We start from the raw sequence: 22,881 nt of genomic DNA, 5'->3' as shown, positions 1-22,881 counted from the left end.
AAGTCAGAGTTTGCCGTAAATATGACGGAAATTATAGAATAATTCTTCTATTCGTCCAAATAGACGTGCAAATTGGGCCCACTACCTACCTACACAGATATTCTGGAATCCGGAACTAAATTATTAAGTTGGAATGAATGTTTGATGTTGATAAATATCAATTTGAACTAAACTAGTCGACGTTTATTGCTTACTATGTGTGCTAATAACCCAAAATAAACGTACAAATATTATTTTAGCAAACTGATTCCGTGTAGTGAACGACTAAACCTGACTGTTCTTAAATATATTCCAATTTTAATGTGAAGAATTCTAGTTTTAGAATGACTATATTTATTGTAGTTTGATGAATATTTAGTGTATACTTAAAATGGGTACTCAAATTCAAACCTATAGGATATTAAAAGAAACTAACAGTTGTTTAAAAGAATCCAACTGAATTTTTGTAAAATCGGACACCTAGTTTCATCTTTTTTTAATAGTATTTTTTTTACAACTAAATATCACATAACCTTAAATTTGCAAGTATTTGAACCTACAATGCTTTTACGAGGAACAAACACTATACTACTAAACCACTGGATCATGGGCATCGTACCCCTACGGTCATTAGTTGGTTTGATCCCAAATTTTAGCATGAAGAAGAAGAATGCAAGCATTGGTGGATTTTACGTGATTGGCTCAAAACCAATAGGTTTAAATGTTTAATCATGTCTTATGCATTAGGTTGTAACATAAATGACGACACAATTTTCTGTTTGATTGGTGGTGATAATTCGTGTTCGGTTTTCGAAATGGTTATAACTTATGTAGTTTCTTTCATTGTGATAGATAAGTTATTAATTTAATAGATGTTATTGCTAAAAACTAAAACATGTAAATGTCATTGGTAATTTAGAAAAAAACCTAGAAGTATGATATATAAAATCACAGATATACATGTTTTAGACTTTTAGTGTTCTTACACTATCGGGTATGGGGCGGGGTTGGAGTGTAGGTTGGGTACAAACGCCCAAGTCACCACCCCGGATGGGCTTGGGTTTTGGCGTGGCCCTTTGGGCGGGGGTTTCAACCCGGGCATTGGGCGTGCCTAGCGGTCTTCCGTGGCCGGCTCTCATTGGCTGGGTTGGCTAGGCTATAGGTGTAGGATTTAAATTTTAAAAAACAACCGTCTGGCCAAGCCAAACCGTTGCCCCAACTACTATAAAACCCCCCACCGCCTGTCCACATCGCTACCCCAACCCTTCACTCCACCTACCTGAACCCGCTACCCACACTTGAAAAATGGCTTCATGGACGCACGAGGAAGAGATAGCACTTGTAACGAGCGTCGTGGACGCGATGAAGGGCCGCCAACCCGGTGAGACTCGTTACTAGCCGGAAGCTTTCACTAGTTACCGGCACAACGTGGGGAACGACCGGCACAATCTAAACGCGTGCCAACACAAGTGACGCAAACTACGATCGAAGCTCGAACGTTTTAAAGCCTACTACGACAGCGTCCCGGACGGTGATATAAGTCACGAAGACCGGATGGCGGTGGCCAACATCGAGTTCCGGGGCAAGGAGCGGAAGCCGTTTGACAAGTTCGCCCTGTTCAAAATCTACCTAACGCTTAATTAGGGGGTTTTTTATATATCTAATTATGTTTTTTTTTAGATTTGTAATCCTTTTTTTTGTAGGATTTTGTAATTTTTAGGAAATTTTAATAATAATTTTAGGCTTTTATTTTTAATTTTATGTGTATTTTTATAATAATTTTAGGCTTTTTTTTCAATTTTTTTATAATAATGGACACGTGGCCAACCCACGCGGGCTAACCACACCCCGCCATACCGACCCAACATGCAAGTGACCAGTGGTGCCCCTCGGAGTCTACGTGTCAACCCATGCCCCAAACCCCCGCCCCACCATAACCCATGGTCTTAACGAGTATAATGATTATTTTTTTACTAAAACGAAAAAATAAGACTACAACATAACATTAATTTAAACAATTGTATTTTGAACATAACTAGTATTAAGGCCACCGCGTTGCGGTGGAGGCGTAAAACCGTGACAAATAGCACAAATGTCATACCATCACCACCAACCACCAACATTAAAGTTGGAGTGTGTTATTGCGAAGAAATTCGACCAAAACGTAAAATATATAAAATAATAACTAAGTCCATTTAGGACCTGCATGTTGTGGTGAACCTGTCAAGTGGGAAAAAATAGACGACGTAAAAATGTTGAATCACACACGCACGTTGTGACATGTTAACTCGCAAAGTTTAGAACGAAGTGTAAAACGAAACGTAAAAACGTTGAACCACGCACGCATGTTGCGCCATGTTAACTCGCAAAATCTAGAAAGAAACGTAAAACGAAACGTAAAAACGTTGAACCACACACGCACGTTGCACCATGTTAACTCGCAAAATCTAGAACAACACGTAAAACGAAAAATTTGCCACATATGAAAAGTGTAGGGCACCAAAGTTGAAAGTAAAATGTTGTGAGGTTAAATTGAAAAGACGAAAACTTTTGGGCTAAAAGTAAAAATTCAAAATAGTTGTGGATTAAAATTGTAATATCAACTTTTTTTTGAAAAGCCCCCTAAACATAGGGTACAACACCTCCATACACCAACATGTTAATTATTTATATGATGTAAATGTAAATTATAGTGTTGATATATTTATAAATTGAGTAGCAGACCTATGTGGGTACATGGTCGAGAAATTTAGCAATTTGATATTTTGAAATTAATTTGATTGAATTACTTTTAAATTTATGTATTTTGAATCCCAATCGGATAGTTCCAAAAGAAACAACGGTGGTTATACACCAAAGACTTGTGTTTCATAGCTATTAGAACGTTTTGTTGAAATGACACAACCTTTGGTGAAAGAGTATGTTAGATTAAAACAATTCGCATTATATATATATATGGAACCCATTAAGTCTAACCAACTTTTAAAACAATCTCAGCCGTATAAACTAATCAACTTTTGATCCTGACCATCCAAACTCAAAAAAAAAAAACTGTTTTTTTGGCAGTTCAAGGAGGTTATGTACCCTCTCTCCTAAAAATAGGCAGTTTATAGAGGTTACCTACTTTATCTCCTAAAATCATGGGTAGATCCTTTCAAAAACCACCCACTAATCTGCAAAAACTGCTTTTACGCTCTACTTATATCACACCCATCGACACGCACCTCCGTGATCCATTGTTCTGGCTATTGTTCAAGACTTCAAGTTCATCTTCCCTAACGCAGAAGAGCAAACACATCACCGCTGCTCTCTCTTAAGACGAAAATTGAATACCAAATTCAACGCCAATGATAAGTACGAATTACAGTGGTCATGTAAATCGGTTTATCTCTTCCTGTATGGAACCCTAATTCCTTTCTTTCTTACCACACATTACCGTTGCTCTCTGCTCGCTTTCATACGGCGAAGCTCTGAAATCGTTTGATTTCCTTGTCGTTTGCTTAACTGATAATGTTTTTAACCAGTTGTGGCTGCAATCTTATGAAGTTGTTATTGGTGTTGATCTTCGAGCAGATATGCTAAGTTTATGCTGGTCCAGGTATATTTTTTCAATATGTGTTATTGGTTTTTTAAATTTAAAGTTTGATACGTCATTGGCATTTTAAAGTTTTATTTGGTACTGGGCTAATGAATGGTGCGATCTTGCAGAACGTTGTTGTAACACGTGTCTAAAGAACACGACTTGTCTCTTGGATTTTAAGCCAAACTGTACTGTATTGGTGGGATTTATGGCATCAGAGACAAAAAGATAATATGGTATCTTTACATTTTGTATTGTTATTGTTATTTGATTATCTTTTTTTCTTTTTCTTGAAGCAGGTTTGCAATTTGGGTATATATACGAATCTCGATTTTGATGTTCCTGTCATTTGAAATTGCTTGAGGTACTTGCTTTGTATATAAATTTACTTTTTTTGTTTTGTTTTTCATCGTAAAAGATGCGGATGGGTTGCGATACCTTTTAACATATGTGTTTTTGGATGTCCAATTTGCAATCAGGTTGATGATTTGAGATGATGAATTTTTGCTGTTTGTGTGGTCAAAACCTTCTATCATTTCACCTTTCAATATGCTAAAACTTAGCGTTTAGATTTTTTTTTCAACAGGCCCTACAAGTGGAAGATCTAGATTAAGAAGGTCTGCCTTGATATTAGTCGTTCTCGTGTAACTGTTGCTTCTTCTTCAGGTGTGAAAAGGGGCAAAGCTGAACAGGGTGAGCGGCGATAGGAACCTAGGAAGGAAGGCTTTTGGATCCGGGAAAGGCTGCACGCTTAGGTTTGAATGATGTTCATGTTTAGTCTGCTCTTTCTTATGTTAATTTAGTGGTTTGATGCTTAGACATTAGAATTGCTTGGAACTAAGTTGATTTCGTTTGAGTTTTTCTCAAGATTTTCTCTTGACCTAACTCATTGGTATTCGTGCTTGATTTATGCCTGAATTTTTGGCATAACAATCATCTTTATATAGAGTTTCTGATACAGAAAGGTATGCCAGTTTTTTTTTTTTTTTTTTGAACATTATATTACTGATCTTTGAAATCAAATTTATTTTTTATTCTTAATCTTGATTTTGTTGGCTTATATTGTTTCCTTCAAAGCAGAGGTGGTGACGTCAAACCAAGTGCTTGAAGTTTACCGGATTTTTCTCTCTATATTCAACAATTTAGCTCAATTGGTAAGTATCTTTTGACACTAGGTGGTTCATTTTTTTTTGCTTAGCAGCATATTCCTTATGTGGTCTTTTTCTAATCTTTGTAGAAAGCATCTATTTGAACATCAAATGTTGTTGATTGCACTTATCTTAACATGTTCTTTCTGTTAAAAAAATGATAATTTGATTTAATTTGTTTACATAGAGATGGGCCACAATACCTGGAGAACCACCGCCTGTTGATGATTCAGAAATCGATAAGTGGCTTCCACGCTTTGTTGTTCTCCAAGGACCATTTGTTTTTTTGTATTTCATGTCCACAGGTAACTAACTAACTCAACTCTTGATGATGTGCCTTTTATGTTTCGTCTTTCATTACCTAACCTATTTAATTGTATTTTTTTATTACATTGATATTTAGTACTTGTGTATTAATTTGTATATTTTGTTTAATCTTATTTACTAATTGCGCCTTGAAGATAGTAGGACATTTAATGTTCATGGAGTTTATGTAGGTCCAAAAAGTCATGTATCTTAACATCTAAGTTCTGATTTAGCAGGCCGGAGGGATAAGAGAAGCCACTTGAAAGTGAATAAGGGCAAGAAATTTTGAATTGTTTGTTCGCCAAGGCCTGTGGAGACATATAACATGGTGGCGGTTGGGGCTTTGTTTAGATGGATACAGAAACTACACAAAGATGGGTCAACTCTGTCGGTTTTGACCTATGCTAAAATTGATCTATTTCAACCTGAACCGTTTTCACATGTTACCCATCCTGGCTGATTGTATCGGGTGTAGGAAAATGTTGTCTGCCTGTCTTTATATGTATCCTAATTTGGCTTTTTAGTGAAAATTTTGGTACCGAAGGACGAGGAGGGTTAGTATCCTTTCCCCTATTTTTATTATAGCAGACTCTTATGTACGTTTGGGAAATATTTGTTTACCTTGTATATTTTTGCTCATTTTTAGATACTTTGACAGCTACGGGAAAGTTAGGAGACATTATGCAAACCCCCAGCTTCAGATATTTGCCCTTTTTACCATGGAAACTACTCATGCAGAAGATACCAGAAAGGAAAATGTAACCTATATAGACTTGCTTAGATTTTGGACATAAGTCCATGGATTTTGTTTTTGCATGATCAAGCCCTGGGCTTTTGAAACTTAGCCTCATGGGGCTTTATAAAGTTTAACACGACCTTTACCTACTATACCTACTATTGCTGCTCTTTTCATTGATAATGCCAGTTGAGATTGGGTACTTTTTTATGAAGGCTGGAAAGGCTTTGCATGATCGTCGGTTGTAATTCAAAAATATTATGATGCATTGTGTTTGGATAATGTGTTTTGAGAATGAGTTTTAGTGGTTTAAAAAGAAGAAAAGGAAAAGTTAGATGGTTGTAACTTTTTCAAATAGGAGATGGAAAAGAAGAAAAGGAGAAGCAAACCGAAACACCATCAATATACGTTATTTTTGTTTGTTACGTTGTGAGCGTAACCCGTCCACCGGACGGGTATTAAACTAGTTTCTTTGGTTATTATCAGCAGTAACTCATGATAGCTTACCAAACTTCCTATGCATATATACAGTGTTTGTAAGATTAAATATTTTATTTATATATTTAATCTAGTAGCCATCATTATCATTTATATAATATGGATCAAAATATATTAAAACCTATAATAAATTAGTTGGTAATTGTTGATGGGCCAGATTACCCTAATTAACTAATTGGGTTTCCCCTTGGGTGTATATAAGGAGATTACTAGAGAGGGATTAGGGTTAGACATTTTTAACATCATACACAATATCGCCCCCTCTCTCTCCATTACTACGAGTTCTTCAACCCTAAAGAACTCGGTACTACCATCAAGAAGATACATCCTAAAGGGGAACCAGATCAAGCTGACAACTATGTCAAACCCCGTGGCTGCGTCTCTGACTGGATTCTCTGCTGGCCTGCATGCTGTATCAGGTATTATTATTCATGTTTTCCATTACATTTAAACAGAACTGATCCAACATGTGGTATCAGAGCATATGTTGATAAACCAGTTCTGTTTTGTATCCGTTATTCTGGGATCAAAAATCTGGAAAACAAAATTGTTAAAGCCTTGAAAAGTCACGAATGTTTTCGAGTTTTTGTTGCCGAAATTACTGTTTTCGGAAGTTAATGAATTAAGGTTTTGACTCGAAATCATAATGGACAAACCTAATATTCGAAATCTGTTAACAAAATTCTTAAAATTAAGATTTCGGAACCCAGAATTATGTTTTTTATTTTTTTAGGGTTCATAATGTTCTTAGTTAAAATTCGAAATTTCCCTTATGTTTTGGAATGTGTTTTGAATTATGTAATGTTTTTCCTAATTTGATCTTATTTTATCTAATAAGTTGTTTTCGAAATCTGTTAATGAGATAAACAATTATGATTTTCGAAATTTTATGATAAAATTAGATCAATGTTATAATAGGAAACTCTATCAAAATTCATAATTTTCGAATTTTAGTTAAGTTATCACAACCAACAGCCTTAAACATGTCGCACAAGATTGGATCACATAAGTGATAATCTGATCGCAAAAGATAATCGCACAAGATCAGATTACATAAGAGATGATCTAATCGCACAAGACAGTCGCACAAAATTTGTACAACTTATTAATCGCACAATACTAGTGGATCGCACAAGACTTGTGGATCGCACAAGACCTTACTAATCGCACAAGGCATTACTGATCCACAAGTTTTGGGCCTTACTGATCGCACAAATTATTTGGGCCTCACTGATCGCACAAGTCATTATTGATCGCACAAGTCTTGGGCCTCACTAATCGCACAACACTTGGGCTTTACTGATCGCACAACACTTGGGCTTTACTGATCGCACAAGACTCGAAACCTCATTACTTTAGCTGTTTAATGTGAACTAAAAATACTTGGTTTGCTATTAAATACTTGGTTTTGTTAACACTTAACTAATTTATCAGAATCAGATAATTTTTGGCAAAATCAAAATAGCTTTACTTGAATGAGCTTCTGATGTATTAATTCTGGCCAAAGCTGATTTAATACATCTATTTATTGTTCAAGTCTAATAAAAGCTATGTTGAGTATGCATTACAAACCTGAAATGTCTTAATTCTGGCCAAAGCTGATTTAATTCATTTATGTTTAGCATGCTTGACAAGTGCATAACTAAAGTGATTGTCTCATTTCTGGCCAAAGCTGATTTGTCACGATTACTTTGCACACATACTTAAATGATTACACTTCTGGCCAAAGCTGATTTGTCTTTGTTTAAGTAGGACTTTACTAAGTCTATTATTTTGATGTTAGTAATAGACGTATCACAATCACTTCACATAATGATCCTTACTTAATTTTATGATCATTTCGTCTGCCTTATTTTAAGTACCCATGAGTTTACTCACTATAATTTACTTCTACATATATCTCATCCACTCTAATTCCTAAACCCAAAATGTTTGCTTTATTTAAAGTTTCTATTGGAATTAGCTCTTAAATTAAATCCTTGATTATTTCTTAAGACACGATAATCCTATTGCTCTCTTCTGATAAAGATTATAAAGAAGAAAATTAGAGCATGATGATTAGGATAAATCGAACATGATGTCTCTTATGATAATCGAGAACTCTCTAACATAATGCTATCACTAAAGTTATCCCAGATTAAGTCTTTCCTAAGACTAATCTATTATTTGTGGAATAATTACAAGAACTCCTAAGATGCATGCCTTCATTTAAAATTCTAAATTATAAGGTTAAGTGGTATGTGTGAATACATAATAATGTACAATACCATGACCCATAAAGTTAAGGGCTTACGCATGGAAATAAGTACATTTTCCAGTACATTACATATTAAGATTTTCACTTGTACAATTTGATGCCTTATAAATCAACTATAGCACTCAACAATACCAAAGTATAATGAGTGTGTTGATAAGCAACATATGTACAGAGAAATAAATGTTTGAAGCTGGAAAATAAATTGTTACTCACCCTACAACCACTTAAACTTTAAAGGAGGATTGTTCTAAGGTCCATTGACAAAATACAAGTACAAAATCCCAACTCTAAGTTTCTTCAAAGGAAAATCTCACTGCATAATTATGTCATTAGACTAAACATAAGCAACGAGACCATCCATTATTCTAAAGAACAGTTGGATGAATTAATTAGATAGTCACTTATTAAAGATATTTAAGTCTACTAATTTTTAATATTCCTATTAACACATGATAAGTTGACTCTAGTTCTAAACGTTTCCTTACCAGAACTCAACAAATAATTAACATGAGAGTTAGTGACAAAATTAAATGTTAACGCTATAAAAACCATAATAAGCAGTCTTCTAACAAAACCTTTCGATACCTTACATATTCTAAAGATTAATCAGAATATAGTATCATAATTAAGCTATGTTATGAAGGCTGTGAGGTTTGCATGGTTAACATAAAGTCACACTTACTTAAACTCTCATATCATTTGTTTTAATATCTGGATTGAAACATTACTAAGATAAAACTAGATGATACCTTACACTTTCACAACTTTTGTCATCATGTAAATGAGAATTTGACAAAAAGAAAATGAGACTTACAAATTTCATCCATTATAACCAAAATTTATGAGAAATCATGACATGGTTAATGAGGATGATTTTCATCTAATCTCATTCTAAGTGACTTTAAATCATGACGTTAAAGCCCTAAATATCACTTTGGCTCAAGGAATAAGTATGGGTCCATCATAAGTCATTCATTGACATTCGTGGAACTTATTCCAAATGGAACATTTAGACATAATTCATTTATCGTTTAAAGACTATCTTCTTGTATCTAAATTTGTCGTATATGGCCCACAGTTTTTTAAAAAAGAAATCTATTCATATATGTACTTAATAAGATTTCTATTAAATATGTCCCTAAAGTTTCTCATGATATCTGGACATTAAAGGAATCAAATAAAGTCTAACGTATATGTGATAGGTTCCCACGTCACGTAACTCATTGAAACTTCTCTTGTAGCATTCTAGAGATATTAAAGATCAGTGGGAGCATTAAGTGTCTTAATAATAACTTGCAATAGTTGCAAGAGGTGGGGAGTGAAAACTTTATATTACTTCAATTTACACCTCTTGTACAAGACACTGCTCCATCTTGACACTGTTCTATCATAACTTGTCTCTATAAAATCTAATGCTACTCTTACAAAAGTTTCATTGTTGTTTAATTGTGGGCACACTTAGATTTCTCACCTAAACTAACAAAATCCTCAACAAGAGAAATTACAACGACTAACGTCATTAATATGTTCATTAATATGTTTTCTCTATTAGAATTTGTTTGGTCGTTAAATATTGACCCTAAGTATGCTGAGTTCCTAAAAGATTTCTAAGGTCAGTACGAGCAGTCAAAGTCCTTAACATGACTTGCAAGGAATACAAGAGGCGGGGGGAAGAGTGTCATTAAAATTTCACTCCAAATTTAACTCCGACTACACCTCTTGTACACCATACTGCACCAACTCTTACAAACTTAGAATTCTGAAAATGATAGAAACCTAATCAAGAGCTAATCCATAAAACTGAAACTTCTAACAAACCCAATAATCAACTCAGGAGGTCATCTAGGTTTAAAACCCTACTAACTTTGATGATTATATAACCTCCCTAATTGAAGTTGAAATGGATTTTGGAAAAGTTTACTGATCCTGTCTCTTCTAATTAAGCCATTAGTGTCAATCAATCTTCTGAATGGAATAAAACAGTTTTCTAGTAAAACTGATTTTATGTGTTCATATAACGTTTGGGATTTGATTGAATTACCTAAGAGTGTTCATAACTAAGCCAAATCCTAATATGTAAACGTTAAGACACTAAGAAGCATGATTGATTGTCAAAGGTTATACTTAGAAAGAAATAAATTATCAAAGATTTCTTTGAGGATCATCACTGTTCTAGTAGCTTATAATAGTTTTGAGCTACATTAGATGAACATCAAAACAGTTTTCCCTTACAACTGGCTGACATATTTACATGTTCATAAAACAACCTGAAAGTTCTAAACTTAAAGTTAAAGAACAGTTTGTCTATAAGCCAATAAAATCCATGTATGGGTTAATGCAAACATCATAATGTGATGAAATCTTAACGAAATTATTTTCATCAACAACTAAGTGGAATAATGTACCTACCTCAAGATGAGTGGGAGCAACTAAGATAAACTTGTCTATATAGATGATATTCTTTTGACAAGTAGATGTTACATAAATCAAAGCATTGTTAACACAAACTTTGATATACTAGATCTCAGAGATATCTCTTACATAATAGATATTATAACATGTTGAGATAGACCAAATGGGACATTACTTCCGTTCCATAAGTTTAACATTAAATTGGTCCTTGCATATGTAACAAACAATACTGCTCTCCTTTAGAGGATAATAGGATAAATGAGATTATTTCCTTACGCTTCATTAATTAGAAGCCTTATATAAGTTTAAGTCTATACTCGTTTAAGTATTACTCACATTGCAACACACTAGATATGTCTAGATTAATGTGAAGCATTTAATAGAGTATTACAATATCTATAAAAGGAAACGAGAGACTACAATTTAAAGAAGAGGTGAGAATTAAAACCGGTTTATTACTCTAACTTTGTAATATTCAAAGATGACAAAATGTAATTTCGGGTATATCTTTATGTCAGCAGACAAAACCTATCTTATGGAGGAGTCATAATAAACTGATAATAACAACCTAAGTTATAACGACATAATATAGTCACTAAATGTTGTTGAAAATTTATCAGTGGACTCATAAGTTTATTAACTCCATGTGATTAATATATTGAAGACTTATTGTGATAAAGTCAGCTACCATGTCTCCTTGAACAGTAACAGTTCGAGAGGTGCTGCATTAAATTTCGATACACAATTAATTATTCGTTTATGAACGAATTGAGGAAACTAAATCTTTGTATCGAATGCATTCATGATATGCTTAAGGATCCTATAACTAAAAGTCTATCACCCATAACTATTATGTAAGCGCTTATAATAATCACGGGTATATTGATGACTATGTACAACTGCATATTGTATTATGAATGACTAACTATTAATTAATTTTCCTCATCAGTTTGATTTTGTATGTCTCTTACATATGTTCTGCCGGTGTAATGACATATAGACAACTATAAATACAAATCAAACGTTAAAGGGCTTACTTATTTTGATCATAACTGTTAGGTTTTAAATTAAGGTTATAGTATGACTAATGGGGGTCCTGAGTCGCATAATGATTCAACGGCTGTATTTCTCTGCTATAGTACTTGTTTAAGGCTAAAATGAGTATTAACTTCTGATCAGACTAATCTAATACTCATGATAAATGATTATTCGGCTAAGTGGGAGAATGTAAGATTAAATATTTTATTTATATATTTAATCTAGTAGCCATCATTATCATTTATATAATATGGATCAAAATATATTAAAACCTATAATAAATTAGTTGGTAATTGTTGATGGGCCAGATTACCCTAATTAACTAATTGGGTTTCCCCTTGGGTGTATATAAGGAGATTACTAGAGAGGGATTAGGGTTAGACATTTTTAACATCATACACAATATCGCCCCCTCTCTCTCCATTACTACGAGTTCTTCAACCCTAAAGAACTCGGTACTACCATCAAGAAGATACATCCTAAAGGGGAACCAGATCAAGCTGACAACTATGTCAAACCCCGTGGCTGCGTCTCTGACTGGATTCTCTGCTGGCCTGCATGCTGTATCAGGTATTATTATTCATGTTTTCCATTACATTTAAACAGAACTGATCCAACAGTGTTTACTTGCTCCTCCTCCTTTAATTATCCATGCAACATCACATTACCTTCTCAAGTAATGTCATCATTTGCAGCAGGGAAGGGATTTGAACCTTTTGCGCCTGAAACTGCATTCAGCGTAATCAGGATACACAACATTTCAATCACAGTGCCTTTCTTTTGCTATGATGCTCAATTATTGAAGAAACTTGAAAACACTCACCATTTTTATATGTCTATACTTGTAAGCACCCAAGTCCAGATAAATAAAGGGTTTTTATGCTAACAATACATGAAAAAAGGTCTCAAAATTAAATTGTATGTAGTCATGTAAAATTGTAACTGTTTTACAAATTGAATTTTGGGTCATTAAATTGTGACAAGCAATAATGAGTGTAAACATCCTTATCCTCACAGTTTCACTTGGGTTTTCAGGCTGCTACCTCTTTTCATACACCTTGAGCTTATAAAATAAGATCAATAGTGACTGACGTAAGCATGCATATCTACTATACTAGCCGCCAGTCAAAAATTGTCTCCAAATGGCGGCACTTGTTTTACTCAAGAAGGAACTAATATTCCTTTTCCCTGTTCTTAAACAACAACAAGTAATTTACAAGGTTAAAACCCCAAAAGGAGGTACCTTATCAAGGCAATAATACTTACAAACCCTAAACCTCGTGATTTCCACTTTCTTTGTATCAACAACATCCACTAGTTAAGTTGTTGAGGTTAACTCGTATCACCACCCCATTCTGCATGTTATCACTCTCTTTGAATCTGGAGAAACTTCAACCGATCTCGGTAACCTAATAAAAAAACAAGTCACAGTGGTTGCACTTAGAGAGAGGATCAAGAATAACCAATCATCTTGTTTTCCCTGAGTGAGTTGAATCCTATATATATGCATGCCATGCCTATATAATGTTATAACTTCAAGTTGAATAAGTAACAGAAACGCATAATGCAGACTATATAATGTCACTTTTTAAAGACTAAATGAGTGCATCCCTTATGCTTATGTTTTATCTCTAATGAGAGGTTGAAAGTTGTCCAAATCGTATGTTTTTATACATAAGCCTCCTAAATCATTTTATTTAAGAAATCATATTAGTATCGAAACAATATAATAATCTTTTATCATATTTTGGCACTAATTATGCAAAGAGAAAAAACTGAAGACTGAACAAAAAGCCTTTTTGGTGAACTCGGCCTGTTTCTACTCTTAAGCAAACATAACTTAAAGCAATTAAGTGCTAACAGTTACTTTCAATTCCTTAAATCACATTCTTTACCTTAGTGATTCGACTTCTGAACAAGCTGTCCCGTTGAATTGGAGGAACGCCTCATTTCAGCAACCTACAAAGCCATTATGTTACATACAAACATGATTCAATTCAGTTAACTTGATACGCTCATATACGATTTTATTTGCTCAAGTTTTAGTTGCACTGGAACACTTGGATAACGGGCATAAACATTTTTCCACCCATTTAATGATGAATGGGTGGGTTGATTTGGGTTATGGTATATTGAAGCCAACCAGGCAAAACTAAAAATACTAGCAAGAAAGGATACGGGTCACAAAGCACCCAAAGTGTAAATACGATACAAAAACTCATCTACCTTTTTCTTAAAAGTAGATTCTCGTTGAACTAACATAAATCTAATTAACAAACGAGAAAAACTAGGACAGGAAGTGTTTCGTGTGGACCCGACCCATTTCGACATATAAAAAAGATAACGCATTTTGACCCAACCCAAGCCACCTCCAGTAGAACGAATGGACTGACCACCAATTATTACCTTCATTAAGAGGATCAAGGATGCAACCCAAACAGTGCTATCTGGAGGTCTGGCCAAAATACCCTTTATCCAAGCACAACCTACATTCTTAAAGTTAAAAAGGTATATATAACAAGCATCATCAACATTCATCTCTCACCTCCGATGCATCTTTCACAGGTGATTCATCTGCATCAGATTCCCATAAAAATCCATTTTCCACTTCATTATCAGGATCTTTCTTCACTGTTTCTGATTGGGAGATCACGTGTGCTACATATTTGTCTGCAATAATATAACAACAATCAGGTAACAGTTTAATTTCTAAGAAAACAAATTTGATAATTTGAAATAGTTACCAGCTAGGCTGCGAAGGGCATTTTCAGCAGCCTGTTGTTGTGCATCTTTCCGGGTCTTACCCATCCCAACGCCTACTTTCTCACCAGTGAATAACACCTGCATCATTCATCCATTAGTAACTGCTAAAAATCATCTGTATTTTTGTGGGAATATAAATAGGCCACCCAAGTATCAATTCTGTTTCGATTATGTCATCTTGCAATTTTCCAACAAGTTTGTTGGCGGAATCAGCATAAACAAAACCAGATTGACACTTGGGTGATCTCTAAAATTTGTTTTAGTGAAATCTTATGAATATTTGGGAAGGCGTATGCGTACATTATCCCTTTACTTTAAGCATCATTATGCAAGATTATCATATATACAAGTTAGGCTACAAACTAAAAATAACAGTGTACCCTGCTCACCTCATAAGAGAACGGCCAATCCCTGCTAGAGCTCAAGATGGATCTATATTCAACCTATAAATAAATAAATAAATAAATAAATAAATAAATAAAAAACATAAAGATGTAATGAATAACCAGAAATAAAAGTGTGTTTTTAACTGGATCTATATTCAACCTATAAATAAATAAAAAGCATACCTTAGAACCACATCTTTGTCCTATTTCCTGCAGTACTCCTACCGATAAAGATGGTTGTAGCAGGTTCGAATTTCCACTATCAGTTGGCCCCCTTTTGTTATTTAAAAATGGTGGATTATGTGGTACACCTACATCTTTCACAAAATTGAAAAAGAAAGACCCTAATCAGTATTAGTATTACAAGACTATGGATCTTTAAAACTAGTATTAACATGTAGGAAACTGAGCAGAATAAAAAAAAAAGTTATATAACTTCTCCAACATCAGCCTAGCATACAATCGAAAACATTTCTCCAATATATAATTTATAATAATCCTCATAATATACTTATAAATTAGCCTTGGTGTTGGACAAAATATATGGTCCTCTTTTAAATACCTGATGGCTGACCTGCTTGTTGCAAATTCTTCTTTTGCAATCCATATCCATGGAATACCTGAATATATAATGTCAAAACCAGATGAGTAAACACATTAACTATCTACTTCAAAAATGGATTAAAAATGTGTTTGCAGGTGGACCCAACCATTTCAACCCGTACTTAAAATTCTCTCGTTTTGACCCGTTACCCAACTTGAATACTTTGAACTAGGTTAGCACTGCCCAAATGGGTGCACGTGTCATGAACATTCAGTAAAGTAATCAGCTAAATCATCAACTTTATGAATATATGATAGGGCCGATACTTAAGCCCACCGTAGGAAAGAGTCCACCATATAAGCCCACATGGGATTCCACTCTAAAACCAATTAGCAATATGTAGGCATCAATTTCTTACATCATCCAATGTGGGACATGGGTTTGCACTGTAAACACGATATTTAGTAAAGTTGATAACATTTAATACCTCATCATTCTTTGGTTCTGATATGAGTGGTTGAATCCCTGCAGAGAAAGAACTAGCTATACCATGAGACAGGGGATGATAACCAGCTCGCTGTCTGCTTGCTATCTCAGGTCCTTGGATAGGGCCCAGTAAGCTAGGTTCTGTAATATAATCAAATAGATTATATTAAAACAATATACACCATAAATAAAAACTTTTGTGTGTGGAAAGAGATGTTTTATGAGTACATACTATCGGAAGGCATCATCGATCTGAAAGATGGTGGACCGTAGATACTTGCAGTTGGAACTAACGGCTGGGATCTCTCAGATTTTAGGTCAACATTTCTAGCATCCTAAATAGAGTGAAAACAGAAAGAACTGAAATTTATCTTTGAAGAAATTAGCTCCACAAATAAATTCATTATGTAAACCTTTGGAGAGCCTACCTGCTGATTCAGTCTTTGAGTAACTTCAGGACCATTCATTCCATCTGCCATTGGGGCACTTGTATTACCATTTGGTACAAAACTAGCATCCTGATTAAAAAAAAAAAAAAAAAAATCTTCAGATAATAAGCAGGAATTTAATTTAGAAAATTAAAAATCCCTTAATCAATAAGTTCCTTATTTGCTCACCTCTGACATAAGATAGTTGCAAACATCTGGTGCAGGTGGTAGATTCAAAACTTCATCTTCATGAAAGTGTTCAGAAACTCTCCTTATAAGATTCTCATCAAATTCTCTGGAAAGCACGGCATAATTAAGCAAAGTATTCTTGAGGTGTATATAAATAAAATAATACATTGTTTAAACATTATACTGTTCTCATATAAAGCCATCTTACTTGAAGAAACCACCTCTAACGTTGCATGCAACATTCCTTGCTACACAAAGAACTGGAACAGCGCTTGCCGTCTATCAACATAAAATCATATTAGTTGCAAAATCAAATGAAGAAAGTGAAGAAGATTGTAATTTTAGGATACCTCTGCTTGTGGAGCATAATAAGGAGTGAAAGCAGGTACCACATGAACTCGAGGTTGATCCTTTTCTTCCCAAACCTTTAACCTATCATCAATCACCATGGCCATCCTTGGATGACAATTCCTATCTTGGAAGACATTCAGCAAAGACTTGCGTGCACCTACGCAAAAATAAAACCTAGAAATTTAGGGGATTGAAGATAATATAGTGAATATACTGTTTTTTGTAGTTCCGATGTCATTGCGAGTAATATATGTTACAAAATGCACGATCAAACAAATGAGACACGGAGTCAAAACACCAAGAATGGGAAAAAAAAGTCAACTGCACAACAAGCATGGAGCTATGCACCCTCCAGCAAAAGGTCAATTAATAGAAAGATAAAAGTAGCAAGGATTATACGTGTACTGAGGGAGTGATTGGTACTGGAATGGGGATGGATTTGGTTTAGGAAGGTTCAAATAGAGATATGTATGGTTATCCTAAAATGTTTGGGTTTGGGACTTTAGGTATTCCTAGAATGCAGAGAGAGAGAGAGAGATTTGTTTTACAAAGCACCAGCTTTCAGATGGTTTTACTAAGACCCTTGTTTCATGGCTTTTCAGAAAAAACCCATCACCTTAAAGCAAAGAGCACTTGTCACTTTCATCCCCATTCCTACCCTAATATACGTTTCTTAGTAAAAGAAGAAGTTTGCCTGATTTGACGCATACAACACGAGTCAACAGTTGCTTGGGACCAATTAGGTGGGCCCCAGGGTCTAACAACCTCCACATCTCCAAGGCATAATCTCTTTCAGCCATAGTGCACACAAAAACTTCAAATCTTTTGCGTCCTTTTGCAATCAAATAGCTTCTTAAATCTTCCCATGCAGGCCGTAATCTCACAAGCACACTGGTATCACGAATCTGTATGTGCAAACAAATTATGGTTATAATCAACAAAAGCTTGTGAACACATGTGACATTTGAGTGGTTTTGAGGAAAATAGTACTTGTGGAAGCACATCAACACAACACAAGGCAAGCCAAGCCCTATGTAGGTAAGGTCCAACCAACAGGCCCTAACCTTTTTATCCCTAGTGTCTGTTTCTCATTCCCCACAAGTACTATTCCTTTTGTGTAAACATGCAGATATCACTTCCCTGTTTATGATAATAACAATAACAAGAAGAAAATATCGAAAGAACAGAAAAGCAAACAATTAATAGCTAATTTACCAAATTGCTAAACCTTGATAACATGATTACAAGTTGCTAAACCTTTAACTATTACTACCCTCTTTCAAAATCCATTAGTACCTTCAGAAATATCACAATCCACGAACAAGCAAGAAACATAGTAATCCTCATAGATGGAACATGTCCTCTCATTTTCACAGTTAACTGGTCCAAGATAATGTTAGGAGACCATTTTACTTAACAGGTATTAATACTATTTGCAACCCTGGAAAGAAATGTGTCTTAAAAGTAAAGAGATCAAGTGGTATATGACACTTTTCTAGATTTGATTACAAAACAAGGGTGTAAAGAAAAGATGCTTAAAATGATTCATATCGTCGTCCACGGTTATTCGTTCATAGGTGTGCCCAACAAGCTAGGACCATAATTACAAAGCAGGGAAAGCAACAAGAACTCTATTTTCACATATTCCTTAAGCAATTCATATAAAGACGAAAAAAAATCAAGGACTTAATTACTCACATGTCCTAAGTGGGAAATCAATAATGTTGGACACAAAATCTGATTTCAACTTATGTATATGTGATCAAGTTAATGATATTGCAAGATCTCATAAAATCTGTTTCAGCCAAACCGACGAATCTCAATCATTACAAATTCGTCTATAGCCATATAGGTTTCTAAAAAAGATTTTGCTAGGGATTGCTAATTCTTCCATAACTGGGTCACAACTCAAAATCACTTCACTTTATTTACAAAAAGACAAATAATAATCACTGCAATTACATCTTTAACCACATTAGATTCTGAAACATATTGCTAGGGCTTGCCAATGCTACAGAACAGAGTGAATTATTCACAGATCAAGTTTCAATCTTTGGTCTTAAACAATATGTAAATTTTCAGGTTCTCCAACTTTAGCTTTGCAGACAAACTGCTAAATGGGAAATATCTCGATAGTTCTAGACTCTAGTAATAGTTATGAACACACATGTATGTATATCTTTAACAACGAACATGTCTAATATACGGCACTAAAAACACAACATTTCATCAAACAAATACACTGAAGCAGTTTGTGTTCTAACCTCTGGATTAATACGGGTTAAGACTACATTTTTTTCCGGCAATCTTATAACGGGCCGCTGAACACGCTCATTACCAGCAGCATTCACAGGAACATCCTCCAGTTTCACATTATACGTCTGCCCACTGTCCGTAACCACATCATTCTCAGCATACTGCTTCAACAACGCCCGATCCTCCACATATCTCTTAAGCTCAGAAGTCATCCCAGAAACACGAACAGGATCCGACTCCTGCCCAATCCAACCAGTCAAAACCTCAATCCTATCTTCAAAGGACCTCATCGTATTCGCAACAATAAGCGTCTCATCAAGATCAAACACGATAGAAAGACACCTCATGTTCAACATCCCTAAGCAAGCATTGTACAACCGAGACGGAACCAAACAACACCAGAAACACGGAAACCGCTTTAATTTACTCGGCATTGCCACTAAATGCACCTCTTCATCTCCAATCACCACCACAGCCGTCTGATAACCGATATATATATATATATATATATTCAATATTTTGTATGAAAAGAGTAAGTAAAGAATGAATTGTTTTTTTATACCTTTAGTTCGTAGAAACAAGCGGCGTGGAGATCGAGAAGCGGTTGTTTAACGGGTGAAGATGATTCGAGCTTGCAACGAACGGGAAGCGATGAGATTGCTAAGAGAACTGAGAGAGGGGGGCATCTTTCACTGAGCTGGGAGAAATGATGAATACGAATCTCGTTGTTTGGGAAGTGGAAAGTCTTATCCGCGGTAGGAATAACATCCAATTCACCCAAACAAGCTTCTCCATGGTAAACCACAGATTTATTATTAAACCCTAAACGACTCATTTAAGGGAAAAGCATCAAATTGCGGATAATATTATATGTAAAAACGTGAAGATCAAACAAGAAATGTAACGGAAATTAACGAGAATTTGGGAGAATAATGGGAAGAATTGAAGTAGACTTCACTCTCGCTTTGCTTTCTTTCTTACAAGCCCTTTTCTTTCTTTCTTTCTTTCTTTCTGTGTAGCGTTTCCAAATGAAGCGTTTGTGGGGGGTTTATATAGAGGGGGGTGTTGCTATTCGGGCTTGAAGTTGGTTTTATTTACGGAAAGACCACAAAGAATTTTTTTGTTGTCAAGATGCAAAACGGGTCATGAATGCTTTTCGCGACGGGGTTTGTCATCAAGTAGTTTCAGCCGTTCGATTTTACTAAGATTTTGGTTTTTTAGTAGTAATTCTTAGTTACACTGAGTCGTGTGGTATACACATACCCATATTACGATTTTTATCTACTACTATTTATAGATATAGATTACAAGTTTAGAATATTAGTTTTTGGGAACTTAATATTAATGGTTTTTAAATTGGATGAACTTTAAAACTTCTTTTTATTTCAGTAAGTATTACCACCGTGACACCCCAACAATGTATCTAAATTGGAATTGCTTGAAAACACAAATATGTGGGTTTTGCACTGTGGTTTCGTCGTTGTAGTGACACGTAATTCGTCGTTTTACAAATATGAAGTCATAGAACTTATAAAAATATGGCAAATTGGAAAATAATAATCCCACTTTTCTGAAATTAGCCGATAATAATCCCAAGTCAGTTATTAGCCAATAATAATCCGACCTCATCCATTTTTTTTTTGTAAAATACTCTGCTGTTAAAATAAGCTTAACGGAGTTAAGTGTTTTTCCGAATTACAAATCGATGTTTTAGGGCTTTTGATCAGAACGAGGATACGGGTCGATTGATGTAAAACTTACCTCGAAATTGTGTTCGAAATGGCTTGAATTTTGTTAATTGGAAGTTAAACACCCGAATTGAAGCACCGTTTTCGTGGGTTGGGGGCAATATTTCAAGGTAAGTTTTACATCAATTGACTCGTATCCTCATTCTGATCAAAAGCCCTAAAACATCGGTTTGTAATTCGGAAAAACCCTTAACTCCGTTAAGTTATTTTAACGGCAGTCTATTTTACAAAAAAATTGGACGAGGTCGGATTATTATTGGCCAATAACTGACTTGGGATTATTATCGGCCAATTTCACAAAGATGTGATTATTATTTTTCAATTAGCCTAAAAATATTAATCCATGGTCATAAATGAGATGGCTATGATATCCGTTTTTAGTAAATAACATACAATACAACCCAAGTTTTATACCAACAAAAATACCATTTATATTCTATCATTTTTTTATACAGACAACTATGTTTCTTTCATTGTATTATGCAAAAAAAAAAAAAAAATTATGCATTCCGTGTATATTTTTCTCCTAATAATATGTATTTCGTGTATATTTTCTTATAGCATTATGTGTTTCGTATATCTTATAAGTATGTTATGTCACTCTCTATCATGGGTCACTATGAGGTATTACCATAGTTTTGTTATTTAATATATTTTTTAATTTTAATTTAGTTCAATTTATAATGTGGATGAAATATCATGCTAAGAGGAGATAATTAGGGGTGTAAACGAGACAAGCTACTCAAGATCGGCTCAAAAAAATCTCAAAACGAGCCAAGCTTAAATAAGCTTGAGCTTAAAAGACAAAGCTTAAATGAAGCCCAACAAAATTTTAGAAGAGAAAGCCTACATTATATTACGTAAAAAAGGTATTGCATTAAATTATACATGGAAATTATTTTTCCGAAAATTTCCCTTCCTCACTTGAATGGAAAATGTTTTTTTAACTGTGTATGTTTAGGATGTCGCTAACGGGTTAGTATTTAGTATGTTAGTATCACCAAATTAGTATTAAAATCATCTATGCCTGAATTTGAACCCATGACCTTAAAAATAAACAAAGACTCTCACCTTCTCCTTAACCAATAACCACTAGACAAAGAAGAGATGATGAATGAAAAATGTTGTTTCACGAAAACAAAATACTAATGATGGCAAAATGGGTGTAATGGGAAAGTGGGTTGGCGTCAACGAGTGATTTTTAATCTAGGTCAACATGAACCACGTTGGGTGGCGTTTACTTCTTTATCCAGTTTTTAAAAGAAAATGCAAATATTTCCATCCTATAAATAAGCAACCAATTGTTGCTTTCTATTGTTGTAATCTATGCATAATGAGTTTTTCAAAAAAGTTTTGGCATTTTTCATTTTTAGCTTGAAGGTTTTTATGTTTTACATTTTAATCCCTTTGACTTTTTTACCTTTAACCCAAAACTTTTCATCTTTAACAATTTAACCCTAACATTTTTTTTTTCAACTTCCTAACCCCATAATTTTCATTTTTTCGTAAGTTTTTCGTTTTACGTTTCGTTTTAAATTTTGTGAGTTAACACACTGCAACGTGCATGTGGGGTTCAACGTTTTTTTGGCTGTGCTTTCCCGTTTGACTGGCCCGTCGCAACGCGTCAATTTTTCCTGTTTGATAGATTCGTAGCAATATGCGGGTCGTAAATCGATTTAGTTGTTTTTTCTACTTTTCTACGTTACGGTCTAATTTCTTCGCATTAACACGCCACAACGAGCGTGTGTGGTTCAACGTTTTTACGACCTTTTCTGA

The 22,881-nt window shown here is 34.6% G+C and overlaps 1 protein-coding gene across 3 annotated transcripts; it reads right to left on the bottom strand.

Moving 5' to 3' along the window:
- Nucleotides 1-12,847: 12,847 nt before the first annotated feature.
- LOC110909901 (RNA polymerase II C-terminal domain phosphatase-like 2) lies at nucleotides 12,848-20,385 on the bottom strand. Of its 3 annotated transcripts, XR_002575711.2 has the most exons (17): nucleotides 19,920-20,385; nucleotides 19,366-19,836; nucleotides 17,796-18,006; nucleotides 17,101-17,258; nucleotides 16,959-17,029; nucleotides 16,751-16,856; nucleotides 16,562-16,651; nucleotides 16,366-16,468; nucleotides 16,135-16,274; nucleotides 15,666-15,723; nucleotides 15,287-15,420; nucleotides 15,107-15,160; nucleotides 14,699-14,795; nucleotides 14,500-14,624; nucleotides 14,361-14,440; nucleotides 13,850-13,913; nucleotides 12,848-13,363 (listed from the first exon to the last, which is right to left on the bottom strand). XR_002575711.2 is itself a non-coding variant. In XM_022154632.2 (16 exons), exons 1-15 carry the CDS (start codon nucleotides 20,190-20,192, stop codon nucleotides 13,851-13,853), a joined length of 2,154 nt encoding a protein of 717 aa, XP_022010324.1. In that variant the 5' UTR covers nucleotides 20,193-20,385; the 3' UTR covers nucleotides 12,848-13,363; nucleotide 13,850. The 3 variants fall into 3 exon arrangements, 2 of the variants coding, with proteins under 2 accessions (XP_022010324.1, XP_022010325.1); XM_022154632.2 differs by lacking the exon at nucleotides 14,361-14,440; XM_022154633.2 differs by lacking the exon at nucleotides 14,361-14,440 and having other exon boundaries at nucleotides 15,287-15,414.
- Between the last annotated feature and the right edge of the window lie 2,496 nt (nucleotides 20,386-22,881).

This window comes from Helianthus annuus, chromosome 15, assembly GCF_002127325.2.
Source record: "Helianthus annuus cultivar XRQ/B chromosome 15, HanXRQr2.0-SUNRISE, whole genome shotgun sequence".
Lineage (NCBI taxonomy): Eukaryota > Viridiplantae > Streptophyta > Magnoliopsida > Asterales > Asteraceae > Helianthus > Helianthus annuus.
The sequence above is the reverse complement of the archived record's forward strand: the minus strand, read 5'-3'. Positions and strand labels throughout refer to the sequence as shown.